Source organism: Bos grunniens, chromosome 21 (assembly GCF_055505025.1).
Source record: "Bos grunniens cultivar Pamir isolate PY7600 chromosome 21, Bosgru_T2T1.0, whole genome shotgun sequence".
In the NCBI taxonomy this organism is placed as follows: Eukaryota; Metazoa; Chordata; class Mammalia; order Artiodactyla; family Bovidae; genus Bos; species Bos grunniens.
Genome location: NC_141185.1, coordinates 63,715,122 through 63,729,732, shown reverse-complemented (window position 1 = coordinate 63,729,732; position 14,611 = coordinate 63,715,122). Strand labels below are relative to the sequence as shown.

General features: G+C 51.1%; 1 protein-coding gene across 5 annotated transcripts in view; it reads left to right on the top strand.

Annotated features, from left to right (window-relative positions):
• ADAMTS17 (ADAM metallopeptidase with thrombospondin type 1 motif 17) overlaps positions 1-14,611 on the top strand; it is a 406,696-nt gene that overhangs the window by 377,996 nt on the left and 14,089 nt on the right. For all 5 annotated transcript variants that reach the window (XM_086364865.1, XM_086364868.1, XM_086364864.1 and 2 more), the window contains 2 exons: positions 5,751-5,955; positions 9,308-9,460. In XM_086364865.1, coding sequence (XP_086220991.1) covers positions 5,751-5,955; positions 9,308-9,460 — 358 coding nt within the window. The remainder of the gene's footprint in view (positions 1-5,750; positions 5,956-9,307; positions 9,461-14,611) is intronic.

The window sequence follows — 14,611 nt, the reverse complement described above, 5'->3', positions numbered from 1 at the left end:
ATCATGAGAAATGCCAGGCTAGATGAAGCACAAGCTGGAATCAACATTGCCAGGAGACATATCAATAACCGCAGATAGGCAGATGACACCACCCTTATGGCAGAAAACAAAGAGGAACTAAAGAACCTCTTGATGAAAGTTAAAGGGGAGAGTGAAAAAGCTGGCTTAAAACTCAACATTCAGAAAACAAAGATCATGGCATCTGGGCTCATCACTTCATGGCAAATAGATGGGAAAACAATGGGAATAGTGAGAGACTTTATTTGGGGGGGCTCCAAAATCATCGCAGATGGTGACTGCAGCCACGCTTGCTCCTTGGAAGAAAAGCTATGACAAACCTAGACAGCATATTAAAAAACAGAGACATTACTTTGGTGACAAAGATTCATCTAGTCAAAGCTATGGTTTTTCCAGTAGTCATGTATGGATGTGAGAGTTGAACTATAAAGAAAGCTGAGCACCGAAGAATTTATGCTTTTGAACTGTGATGTTGGAGAAGACTCTTGAGAGTCCCTTGGACTGCAAGGAGCTCCAACCAGTCCATCCTAAAGGAAATCAGTCCTGAATATTCATTGGGAGGACTGATGCTGAAGCTGAAGTTCCCATACTTTGGCTTCCTGATGAGAAGAACTGATTCATTGGAAAAGACCCTGATGGTGGGAAAGATAGAAGGCAGGAGGAGAAGGGGATGACAGAGGAAGAGATGGTTGGATGGCATCACCGACTCAATGGACATGAGTTTGAGCAAGCTCCCAGAGTTGGTGATGGACAGGGAAGCCTGGTGTGCTGCAGTCCATGGGGTTGCAAAGAGTCAGACACCACTGAGCAACTGAACTGAACTGTTTTAAGCCACTCAGCTTGTGGTACTTCTTCGCAGCAGCTCTAGGAAATTAATACAGGTTTCTAGTCATCTGGTTTTTCCTGAATTATCTGAGTGGGTCCAGTATAATTGCAAGGGTCCTAAACCAGAAGAGGGAAGCAGAAGAGAAGGTTGGAGTGATATAGTGCGAGAAGAGTTCTTCTTGATTTACTGGTTTTGAAGACAGAAGAAGGTGCCACCAGCCAGGGACTCAGGGCAGTGTATAGAAGCTAGGAAAGACAAGGAAGCAGAGTCTTCCTCGAGTCTCCAGAAGGAACCAGCCGTGCAGCACCTTGATTTTAGCCCCTTGAGATCCACGTTAGTTTTTCTGCCTCCAGAAGTGAAAGATAATCAGTCTGTATTTTTTTGTGCCCTTAAGTTTATAGCAGTTTGCGACAGCAGTTAAAAAAAAAACAAAAACAAAAACAGGGTGTCAGGTAGTGACAGCGCTGTCCAAAAGCTAGTAGTCCCCCCTCATCCATGGGCCATACACCCCAAGCCCCCCCAGTAGATGCCCGAAACCCAGGATAGTACTGAACCCTGCAGGTATTTACATACTGTGTATTTCCTGTACTAAGCGGCAGGGAGCCTATACAGTGTGGATAAGCTGGGCAAAGGCATGGGTCCCATCCCGGGTGGGACTGATTGGGATGGTGGGAGATTTCATCCCACTGCTCAGAACAGAGCACAGTTTAAACTTATGAATTGTTTATTTCTGGAATTTCCCACTTAATGTCTTCAGATTGCAGTTGGCTGCTAGTAAACTGGGGAAAGTGAAACCACAGATAAAGGCGGAAAACTACCTGATTAGAATGATTGAACTTGGCACACATACAAAGGAGGTGCATCTGTGTCAGCTGGACAGGAGAGGCTGACCTGACCCTGTGGGAAGGGGGGAGGGACCTGAATGATGGAAGTATTATGGTGGCTTCATCAAGAATTACAGTTTTATTGCTTTTAAGAAGAACTACTAACTCAAACTCAGCTAATGAATGTCGCTGTTAAGATTTTTAGAGGATATGAGTGAAGAAAGCTCACGTTTGCATTGTAATTGTAGTACACATTGTTGTGTGGAACTGTTGGCCCTTCTCAAGTTAGTAGACTTGGAATCGATGGTACTTGACTGTGATGTCCAGGCGTTTGATGTCATCTCCTGTCCCACATGGGCTTCATGCAGCCGAGGCCCTTCAGCGGAAGTGGTTTCTTTCTGTCACCGAAAGCAAAGTCTTCGGGAGGCCACTTTTCATCCCCATTCCTCACCGAGGTGTTTCTTAAGTTCAGGAGCAAGAAGGTCCAGCTGAAAAATAGTTCCAATAACCTTTAGCAGGTGTGCCTACGACACAGAGCCCTCCTGTCGGTGGCTCGGCACGTGTTTCAGGCAGGGATGGATCTGAGGATTCTTCTGGAAAGAAGACAAGGGTACGTGAGCTCTTTTCCATCCTGTCAGCCTTTTGAAAAGTACCAGCTTCCGGTGGCTCAGATGGTAAAGAATCCGATCAAACACTGACCTGGGTTCGATTCCTGGGTGCAAAGATCCCCTGGAGGAGGGCATGGCGACCCACTCCAGTATTCTTGCCTGGAGAATCCCCATGGACAGAGGAGTCTGGCAGGAGTCCATGGGGTCACATGACTGAGCGACTAAGCACAGCACACAGCAGACACGAGAGGTAAAGGAGAGGAGGACCTAGGGGGCTGGCAGTCCCTCCAAGCTCTACGGGAATCTGACCCCCACAGACCTGACTTTTCTAGCCAGTGGTGGGCTGGGAGGAGCCCCCAAGGCAGGACTGCTGAGCCCTGCCAGCAGTTCCCTGTCTCCTGTCCCTGTGTCCTGGATGTGACCTTTGTGTGAACAGAGTTGGTACCCACATTCCCTAGAGCACATGCTCTGATTGTGTGCCCAGAAGTGGAGAAGCTGGCACCCATGGCAGTGGCATGCATGCGGAGGCAATGATAGCCCTATGAGTATGCCATGGCAGTGTTTGCGTATCCCATGAGTATCCCACAGTGGGGATGTGCTGTGCTTCTGGGCTCAGCCCTGGGAAGCACAGCAAATACAAAAGGCAGCAGCAGGATTCTAGGCCATTTCACAGGTCAGCACAACAGCCTGACCTCAACCTAAAACCTAGGCCTCCACCTAAAACCTAACACTTACATTTGCAAAGTTAATTGCAAAAGGTCAGGACGAAGGAGATTTGGCTGAGAGTCAGTTCTTGAGAGAAAAACATAATAGATGCTAGCAGAGGTCAGTGTAGTTGGTTGCTTTAAGAAAGAAAGGAAATGGCGCAGAGTTGGGGAGCATTCATGAAAGCAAGTCCCCACTTAAAGAGAAAACCAGCACATTCTCTCGCCACTTTCAGGTCACATCTGGACCATCCTATTTGTGACATATCAATCCATTTTAAGAACAGCAGTGACTGATTTGAGACTTACAACGGATTGAGAATCTGTACATTATTCTGATCAAGAGAAGAGAAAACTTAAAAGGGGAACCAAAGACCTATCTTCAGATACTTGAGAGGGAATTCTTGTACTCTAAAGACCAGGACTAGGAGAAATGGGTAGGAGTTGGTTCACGTCTTTCAGAAGTGTTCAAGCAGTTGTCAGGCACTGAAATGGAAGCAAGGCTGCGTGCCACCTGCAAAGTCTTCATCTCCCACCAAGGAGACACAGAATAACAACAATACCAGTTCCACTATACGGCAGTGTGCCAGGCACTGCCAGAAGCAGTCTGCAGGCGGTGTGCTGCTTGTCCTCGCCCCCAAGGCTGGCACTGCATCTCCATCTTCGTAGCATAAGCAAGGGGTCTGATGAGAGGAGCGTCACTGCAGTTAGTCCCTGGGCCACGAAGGACAGAGTGGTGAGCTCTGCCAAGGGGTCTGGAATGAGCTCTAGATGAGGTGGCCTGAGCTTGCCCTAAGGGATGAGGAGGAGTCATGTCAGGATGGAACTGGGTAGCCCCATCTTCTCAAAACTTAGCCCACCACCCCCCAGCGCCCCAGCTGGTCCAGGCCACCCTTTGCTCCCACCTGGACCACTGCAGTGGCCTCCTCCCTGCCCTCCCTAAAGCCTCCACCCACTGTAGGCTCGCCGCCGCGCAGAGCCAGGGCGGCCCTGGAGGGGCGTGCCCTCTTCTCGCTAAAGCCCCCAGACTGCATCTTATTGAAGCAGGAGGCAGCAGCCCGCCAGGCCCTGCGTGACCTCCCGCTGCGGCCTCTCGGGTCCTGCCCTCTCCTGCTCACCCCCTCCCCGGCCACGCTTGCTCCCGGCTGCCCTCGGCCCTGCCAACACACGCCGCCTCCAGGGCCTTTGCACCTGCTGTGTGCTCTGCCGACATCTTCTCCCAAAAAGCACGGGGCTCCTGCCTCACTTCCTCCCAAGCGCTGTCCATGGCAGACCATGCCCCACCTTGGATAAAATAGTGCTAACCCTCGCCTCGCCCCGTCCACCCCGTGCAGCTTTGCTTTCCTCTGAAGCACTTATTACGGCGTGGCACATTCTCTCTGTGTCTGTGATATAGAACATGTTATATGGCAGGCTACAGTCCATGGGTCGCAAAGAGTCCAACATAACTGAGCAGCTAACACTCACCTTCAATCAGCTTTCATGCGCTCTATTACAGTACATTGGATTCTGTTGTATATTGCTCACCGGTTTACTTTCTGTCCCCAAGATTCAGAGGCAGGCTTTGTTTCGTTCTCTGCCTCATCACCAGCACCTAGATGTTTCCAAGGGGGATGGCCTCATCAGGTGGGATCTGGGTCTGACTGTTGTGAGAACTGAGTGGTTATCAGCCCTGACCCTCCAGGCGGCACTTTGTGCACTTTGTCAAGCAGTGAGCTCCTGGAACTGCCACTACTGGGGGCTCGCAAGGGCTTTTCAGGTGGCGCTCGTGGTGAAGAACCCGCCTGCAATGCAGGAGATGTGGGTTCCATCCCTGGGTCGGGAAGATCCCCTGGAGGAGGAAATGGCAACCCACTCCAGTATTCTTGCCTGGAGAATCCCGTGAACAGAGGAGCCTGGCAGGCTACAGTCCATAGGGTCACAAAGAGTCGGACATGACGGAGGCGACTCAGCACACACGCGTGCCAGGGACCACAGCTCAGAGAGTCCCTGAAAGGACATTCCAAGCCCTGTTTGGGTCCTGAGAAATCATGATTCTTAAACTGCCTAGCTCCTTTCCAGCACCGTAAGGCCAGCAGAGACCTGACAGAGTTGGGATCATTGAAATGTTAGGCAGGTGGAGAAAGCCATAGTTGAGCACTTTCAGCTGGTGGCCTCAGCAGCTTAGTCACTCTCCAGAGACTTTGGCCATCCCGAGTTGCCTCCTCAAGAGTGACAGTCCCCACTCAGAAGGGCCCGCCACCGTTTGGAAAGCAGGGAGGCCTGGTGTGTTTGAGCTGGGGCTAGGGCGTCCTCTGCCGAGGGCTGTGCCGGTCACCTTTTGCTGCAGTGACGAACAACCCCAGAATCCCAGTGGCATACCACAGCATCGTGTATGACAGAGCCCAGCGGTGGGGCAGCTCCTGTACTGGACCTGCTGTTCTCACGGCAGAGAGCAGGAAGAGAGAGAGACGAGCCACAGAGTCACCCAGAGCTTCTGCTGGGATGTGGCCCGCTTCGTGTCCATCACACCTGAACAAAGATGGCCCAAGATAGCAGGATGGAGACATAGGGACAGTAACAGTCTGACGTGGGGAGTGGGGTCAGAAAGGTTTCTGTCCTGAGAAGACCACTGAACCACTCTACTCAGACAGCTCTGATAGTCTGGAATTATCTCCAAACCCAACTGCAAAGCTGCATCCGCCTTCTTCCCTCCCACAGCAGGCCCACGATGCTGCGATCTGTCTGGAAGGCCCTTTGTCCTCTTACCATCTTGTCTTTCTCCGGGCAGGTGGGTGGCAGGCCCGTGGAGCCCCTGCTCAGCAACCTGTGAGAAGGGCATCCAGCACCGGGAAGTGACCTGCGTGTACCAGCTGCAGAACGGCACTCACGTTGCCACCCGGCCCCTCTACTGCCCCGTGCCCCGGCCGTCGCCAGTGCAGAGCTGCGAGGGCCAGGACTGCCTGTCCATCTGGGAGGCGTCAGAGTGGTCACAGGTGGGTGCCTGGGCTGCCCTCCGGGCTGAGACGACCACCAGGGCCCCGGGGCCTTGTCTGCAAGGACCCCAAAATGGCCCCTTTCCCTCTGTGCTGTTTGTGACACATCCGCAGGAATATCCTCACCCAGACCCTGGAGCAGCTCAAAGCCGCGTTCTGGGTCACATATTCTCAAATTCCATCTGATGTTTCAACATGGCCCAAAAATCATGGATAGTGTATTTTTTATAATATATATCACAGTACTGTTTGTTTTCTGTGAGAATTCTCTTGTAAATATAGATGGAGGGATGGATAGTTGGATGGATAGGAGATAGGTAGGTGGGTAGACAAATAGATACCTTTTCATCTCTTTTACGCACTCTGGACCTGTACGGTGGTTAGGTTGAGAAAGTGCTTTCAAAGACTTGCCTTCAGCTCCACGGCAGTCTTGGTGGAGCTGCCTTTGCAAGAGGCGGGTGGATGCTGGGAGAGACAGCTTTTGGTGTGTGAGTTGGAGTCACAAATCTCATGCCATGTAACATTTTGGAAAGAGGTCAATTAAGCTTTAAGTTTTAATTTTGAAGACTGATCCTGGAAATATTTTATCTTTGGTAATATCATCCATCAAGGCTTTGCAGTGAACTTACATTAATGATTTTGATTGTTTGGCTATAAAACAAACAAACCAAATAAAATAGCTGAATAAAGGGCAAGCTTCCCTGAGGTCTTCCATCAGACGTGTTCTAGGAAAGTCAGAAAAGCTAAATCCAAGACACTCTTCAGTGTGGAAAGTATTTTTAAAGTTTCTTTTTATTGCCAAACAGTTGGAATTATTTTGAATAAGAAAGTATTCAGCCCATTTTTAATGAAGGAAAAGTCTGCCCTTGGGCGACTGAATTTACTTTTTAGGCAGATCCTGACATGTACCTGTTTAAAGAGGAGAGGTTTTTGCCTACCCCTTAGGATATTTTAGGGAAAGGACAGAGTTTAATTTTTTTTTTAATTTTTTCTCTTTACATGTACCTAGGTTAAGAAGTTTAACATTCAGTGGGCTTTTAGGGAGGGTAGTTGGAAAGCTAGGGGCAGGTGTGTAGTCTCCCTTGCCATGAGCTTAGGGCCTTGATCACCTGGTTCTTAATCCAAATAAGATTTATGTTTTAATCAGAAAAACCATAAATTTTCCACCTATAGGACTCTTACAGGGAAAAGAAAAAAATGCCTCTTACCAAATAAACAAGCCTGACATAATCAACTATCATTATAGTCTTGAAGAGGTCTATTTTGGAAAGTGTGAGACAGTTGGAGCAAGATTTAAAGAAATATCTCCATCTCTGTTTCTGTATCTGTGTGTTGCCTGATGCTAGTCCTGAAATAGTATCCACACCAATCAGTCTAATTCTGCCTCAGCCAAGGCTCACAATGCTTCTTTATAAACATTTGATGCAGAATCAAATCTTTCCTCCCTGAGATGCTCACAAAATTGGTATCCCTACAACTTTACCACATACGGAAGTCCCTCTTACACTTCTTCTTCTGGAAACAAATGGGTTTAAATTTCTCCTGGGTGAGTTTTTATTGCTGGGCTTGCTTGCTCCCACTGGCACCAGGAGTCCCCAGCTTCTTCCCCACTTCGTCAGAATAAGGAACAAATATTAAAAGGAAGCAAAAGGTAGCAACTGTCTCCTGTCTTTGACTTCTGGTTCGTACCCCTGGGTCAGAAACCAAGAGAGAAATTGGACATTGCCCTCCCAGGTCCCTTGCAGGACCCAGCCTGCAGCAGTGCCCTCCCTAAAGGCTTTCCCACCAACAGGCTGCTGGTCAAAAGGGGCCAGACCAGGATTTGGTCAAGAAGTGGGCTGGGTGTTGAGTGTTTGAAGTCCCTTTAAAACTCACACACAAGATCAAATGCAATTGCTCTTCCAACCCCTTGCCCCTCAGTGATACCATAATGACCTGTGAAATGTGTATTTCTTCTAAAACAAACCAGTTTAAATTCATCTCAAAAAAGTAAATAAAGAAAACAAGAATAGGACCTTCAGATGGAGAGCTAGGCTGAATTCATAGGAAAAATCAAACTAGATAACATTTTGAGATAAATGTTAATAACAAATAGAACATTTGTCCTTTATGTGCATTTTTCCAGTGGACATAGTGGAACTTGTGAAAAGTCAAGTTTGTTGTAGCTCAAGAAAAATTACTATGTACCCTCCCATATTTTCGTCAATCACGCAAGTGTGAGAACCAAAGTTAGAGCTGTTGGGGCTCCACTCGTGCTTCTGCGGCTGATGGGACCCCCCCCACCCAGCTGTTGGGAGGGAGTCCCCTCTGGATCTCCCGGGTCTCTTCATGTCTGTGCATTGGACAGAACCCTGCCTTCAGCCCACCATCTCTGCAGGCTGTATTTTTGTCTCCATGGTGGGGACTGGGCTTCCCCACACGACGAACCAAAGGGTGGGCTCCCCAGGTTCCCCAACCAGGTCACCTCTGCTTGCTGATCAAGTCAGTTATGTCTCCCAGGATCAAGGGTCCTCTCCTCCTCGTGCTTTGTTTTTTTCTTCCCCAAACTCGTTTATTTTTAACTGAAGGAAAATTGCTTCACAATATTGCGTTGGCCTCTGGCGTCCGTCCACGTGAGTCAGCTGCGGGTATACATGTGTCTCTCCCTCTTTAACCTCCCCCCGACCTCCCACCCCTCCCACCCCTCCAGGTAGTTACAGAGCCAGGATTTGAGTTCCCTCGTGCTTTGTTTTGAGATGGGTAAGAACTCACTCGTGTCAGCCAGGCATCATCTGATCTCCAGCCCAGAGAGTAGGGCTGGGAACTTCCCAACTGGGCTCCAGACCACCCCCCAGGTCTGCCTCCTCTGTGCCTTGTCACCTCCCCAGCTCTGTCCATGTTTCCATGGATCTTGCTGCCTAGGGGTGTGGGAAACTGAGGATTCACGCATCACTCCTCTGGGTCCCCTGCCCACACCATCTCTTCCTGTGTTTCCCAGGAAGTAAAATAGCACAGGGAACATTACCCTGTTACCATTCTTGGCGTTCACATGAAACCCAGGGGCTTGCCTGGCACCTTCTGTGAGAGTCACTTGGGGCTTTGCTCTCCATCTCCTCCCCGCCGCCAACCCTGAACTGGTGCCTTTGCTCCAGAGTGGCTCAGGCCAAGCACAGGACCTGGAGGCCAGCTGGGAGGAACCGGGTGGGACCATGTGCATAAGACTCAAAAAGGCCAGGAGCTTTTCGAGGACAGAAAAATAGCATCCTCATCCTTGCATCCTCAGTGCTGGGGCTGGTACCTGGTAGGCACTTAAGAGGTGTGGATAGACCTGACTGGATTGGACTGGATTCAGTCTCCGAGTGGTGTCTTGCAGTGTTCTGCCAGCTGTGGCAAAGGCACACAGAAACGGACTGTGACATGCACCAACTCCCAAGGAAAATGCGATGCGTCCACTAGGCCGAGAGCCGAGGAGCCCTGTGAGGACTACTCCGGCTGCTACGAGTGGAAAACTGGGAGCTGGTCCAAGGTGAGTATGGTGCCTGCGCGCCCATCCTGCCCAGGAAGCGGAGGCGCCTCAGGGGCTCAGCCCTCTCACATCCTGCCCAGGAAGCGGAGGTGCCTCAGGGGGCTCAGCCCTCTCACCGTGGGCCCCAGTTCAACCAGATGGTCCCAGTCTCACCAGCTGAATTCACTTTCTCTCCCAACTCCACACCTGCTGGTGACCCCATATGGGGTCCACTTAGAAGGGCCCTGAGAACCCCCAAAACAGGAAAGAGTGCCAAGGGGACCCATGCATCCTGTAGTGGGTTTGGTCACCAGCCATTGAGAGAACCTCCTCAGCGGTTGGGAGTCTGTCCCCAGGCAGACACAGAGGTTCTGTGGGCGGACAGAGCGTCATTGTCCCCAGGGCCCTTGGGCGAGGGCTGGACAACGCTTGATGGGAAAGCACAGGGCCCTGGGGTGAGGAAAGGAGGACATCTCCCAGAGCCTCAGGGCAGGGGGGTTCAACAGCATTCAAGTGAATGAAAGTTCCCTGTAGCTATTCCTTTATTCATTCGTCTGATATCCTTGACACATACCCAAGGTGGATACCATTGTCCCCCCGAGAACCTTCCAGGAGTGTTCTAGAATCTTCTTCCAAACGCTGTTTCTCCTGTCTGATTTACTGATGAAAATTTCCAGTGAGAACCTGGAGCGTGTTTGTTTCCTTTTGGTCTCAGTAACCGGAAGCTCCCCATTTGCTTCCATTGATATCTATGCTCTAAGGCCATATGCTGGTGGGAACAGTTTAGAATTGATTGCTAACAGTTAAAAAATGGGAAATTTCACCTGGCAATCTGGATTTGGGCCTTTCTACAGAAACCTGGCAACCTGGCCTCCATCTGCACATGGCCTTTGTGACCTGGGGCCCAGCAGGGGCTGTTGCGTCTCCCCAGGCTCCTGCAGGCCCTTTGGGCTTTAATTTACCTGTCTGGCCAGGCAGAATAGTGTTGTCTGGATTCCATATGTCCAGGTGTGAATTAGAATAAAGCTATCATTATTTGAAGGGTCCTGGTGGTCACATCCTGAATGCAGCCTGTACCGCTAAAGGGCGACTCCTGTGGTCACGGGTGTCCCTGGGCAGGAGGAGAGGTGAGGAGGGATAAGCCGGGCCTTGAGAGTCTGGGGCCCCAGCCTTGGTTCCTCTATGCAGTGACCCCTGCGCCCCCAGCCCTCTCCCGTGCTGATCCCTGCTTAACAGAAGGAGCGGAGGTGCAGAGAGGTTAAGCAACTCTGCCCTGGCTCTCTGACAGAGTCCAGGCTCCTGAGCCCCAGTTCAGAACTCTGTCCACCGGGTGGACACATGGTGGGGTCCTGAGTCCCCGTGGTGGGTGCTCTGTGGATGAGCCTTGCCAGAGCTTCTAATAACTCTGGATTTGAGGACCAGATGGGCATTTTGTTTTCCTGGGCGCCATAAGCCCCCTGGTCCCAGGAGCAGTGGAATGTCCGAGGATGGATGTGAAGAACACCGAGGAGCTCAGCGCAGCACTTGGCCCCTCCTTGGCCGAGGACATGGGCGCACATTCTGGCAAACTGCCCCCCACACAGCCCACTGCTCATGGCTTCCAGGGAAGTAGAGCCTTTCTCTGGCCTTCACCTTCCTAGCCAGGCCATGAAGCATAACGCCTCCTGGCCTTCCGGACTCTAAGATATTAGAAGGCTGCAGTGCCTGCTTTCTGCCACAGCCAGCTTGATCAGCTGGGCAGTGAGAACGAGAGAGACCAAAGGGATGTGCAGGGCCTCTGTCCAGGGCTGGTATCCAACGGCTTTGGATTGGTGTTCATCCAGCCTTTGGGGCAAGCCCTGGACTAGTGCCAGCCACCCCCTCCCCAGCAGGTCTGGCCAGAGCCAGGGCCCAGGGCAAGCTCGTTCTTCCCAGCCGAGAACTATAGGGACGCTGACTTGGAAGGTAGCATGTGTGTGTTTGTGTGTGCACGTGTGTGTGCACACACTGGAAACAAGGGTCAGTGGGGACGGCGACCGCATAGACCTGAACCATGTGTGCGTGTGTGTGTGTGTGTGTGTGTGTGTGTGTGCGTGCGTGTGCACACACTGGAAACAAGGGTTGGTGGGGATGGCAACCGCATAGACCTGAATCGTGTGTGTGTGTGTGTGTGTGTGTGTGTATGCGTGCGTGTGTACACACACTGGAAACAAGGGTTGCTGGGGATGGCAACTGCATAGACCTGAACCGTGTGTGTGTGTGTGTGTGTGTGCGCACGTGTGCACACACTGGAAACAAGGGTTGGTGGGGATGGCGACCACATAGACCTGAACCGTGTGTGTGTGTGTGTGCATGCACGCACGTGTGCACACATTGGAAACAAGGGTTGGTGAGGATGGCGACCGCATAGACCTGAACCGTGTGTGTGTGTGTGTGTGTGTGTGCACGTGTGCACACACTGGAAACAAGGGTTGGTGGGGATGGCGACCGCATAGAACTGAACCAGGAGACCCCCACCCCAACTGTTTGCTCACCCCTACCCCCTTCTGCAGCGCCCACCTCTGAGTGTGCTGGCACATGCCCTGCCCCCTTCCCAGCACAGGAGAAGAGATCCGCCTATTGCTTCCCTGTGTCTGCTCTGGAGACGTGGGACAGATACGAGTCCCATGGGGCCCTCATTCTCACTCACTGGGTGACTGCACTGATGGAAGCAGATTCCAGGGGATGGTGGCCCCCTAACATTTTCACTTGTTCAGCCTGGATTTGCTTTCTGATTGATAGGTTATTTTGGAAGTGAAGTCGCTCAGTCATGTCCGACTCTTTGCAACCCCATGGTCTGTAGCCTACCAGGTTCCTCAACCCATGGGATATTTCTAGGCAAGAGTACTGGAGTGGGTTACCCTTTCCTTCTCCAGGGGATCGTCCCAACCCAGGGATTGAATCCGGGTCTCCTGCACTGCAGGCAGACACTTTACTGTCTGCGCCGTCACACAATTGGAGTCTGATGCACTTTCAATCCAGTCATTGTGGGTAACCCTCCTCTAACCGGCATCCAGACCTCCCACATGCCAGACTTTGAAGGCAGCAAACAAGTTGCCCAGAAGGAAAGTGGAAAGAAGTCCGAGCCCTGTTAGACCCCCGGTGCAGTGTATCTGGATGCTTTGACATCTTCCTTCCAAGCAGACTCCCATCACGTGACCCAGAGGTGCTGCTGAGAAAGATGAGCCTGTCTCCAGGGAGGTGATGGACGGGCCAGCCCAAGGACAAGCTGCAGGTACCATCCTGCACTTCCTGAAGTGAGCAGGACCAAGCATCCATTCCTCTGGCTGGGTGAGGGGGCCTGAGAGCCACACCCAGAGCCTGGCTGAGGCAGGGCGGGCTTGGAGGGCATTCAGGGCCCCTTCCCCTCCCCCATCCTCAGCAAACGGCTGAACACTAACTAGAGACCTATCCAAAAACCTGCTTCACTTTCCCAGCCCTGCTGAGGGCATTATTATCGCTCTGCTCTGTTTGGAAACTGCCCTGCAGCTGCCTGCCCTCCTGGGATATAAGCTATTTCCAGATCTGTGGGAATCATTGTTTTCTCCCACTAAATGCTGAGCCTACGTATTCAACCTGCTGATAGAATGAGCGAGGGGTGGGGAGTCAGGGGTGAGGAAGAGAGTGCCCCTGAAACTGGGAAAGGAGGAAATCACATTTCTTTCTAGAGCAGCATGACTTTTGATCAAAAGTTGAGATGTTACAGTTTCAAGACCAGAGGCATTAATCACCACTGAAATAATTAGAAACAAATTATTCTGGAGGGATTATAATAGATGGTGTTTTAATGAAGACCACTGACTCTTTTAAGAGTATGTTCCCTTTTACCAAAAAGATCAAAGTGGCCATTGACTTCCTGGTGCTGGCGGAGGTGCCCTGGAAGGGGGCTGGCCTGACTTGAGGCCTTGGTGGAACCCCAAGTGTGCTGCTCACACCTGAGCCCCAGCATGTCCCAGAGGCTGTGGGAGACCAAATGAAGCTGTAAAAATGCACGTGCCCACAGTCGCAGAGCCCCGGGAAGAAGTCAGGGAGAGCGTCTCATTCAAACAGGACCATGTCAGTGCCTTCCCAGAACAGCAGTCAGATACCTTCTGGGGTTGTGGGCAGAGGGATGGGAGCTTGAGTTCCATGGCCTTAGAAACAGACAGACCTGTGTCATGAGGGGGCTTGTTCCAGAGAGCTTTTCACCACTTCTGAAGCCTGCACTTCCTGTGCTGGGACCTGACGGCTCCCTGAACCCTGCAAAGCTGGCCTACGGGGCCAGTCTGGGCACCCACTTGCCTGCAGCCAAGTTCAGTGTGGTTCAACCAGCATTTCCTGAGCTCCTGTTGTGTGCCAGGCTGTGCTGGGCACTGAGGGGACAAGATGGACAGTGCCCAGGAGATCCAGGAGACAGAGAGCCAGCTACAGATGCTAGGCCTCACTGAGTCCCCTGGCAGGTATGAACACAGCCCCTGCCGGGGGGCAGCCCTGAATGGAGTGCTAGTAGAGAGTGATGCTACTTCTGCTGGGCCCATTGACCGTGGTCCTGACATTCACCAGGTCTCTAGAATTTACAAAGCATTTGCACTCACATTCTCTCATTTGACCCTATCCCCATTTTACAGGTGAAGAAACTGAGGCTCAGAGTAGTGATGTAAGATTTTTTTCTGGAGGTCACATAACTAGAAAATGGCAGGGCTAAGAGTCCGGTCCTTGCCTTCTGGCTCTTAATCTGTCTTTCCTTTAAATGCATAATAATATCAGAGGCTTGGGTTTTTAATTTGAAATGGGAAGGAGATGAACTATTATATGCCTCAGCTCTAACCAGCATAATCATAAGCTTGTTGTAAAGTCACATATTTATCCACTCTCTCTCCAACTCACCAATCAAAACCTGCTCTCCCCAGGGCTTTGAATTAGTCATTTGTACTGTAGTATCAATCTGTTGTCTCTACAGACGATCGTGCATGTTGTCTCCCTTTATTTGTAAAATAAGCAGTTGAGTCCTAATTAAAAGAAACTTGAGCATCCAAGAGCAGGCATGAAAGGCACTGGAGATACCAGGGCTCTTTTCTGGGACGTGTGAAACTGTATAACAGAGACAGCCAGCACTCTGCAAGCGGGTGAAAGTGAAAGAGTTAGTTGCTCAGTTGTGTCTGACTCTTTGTGACC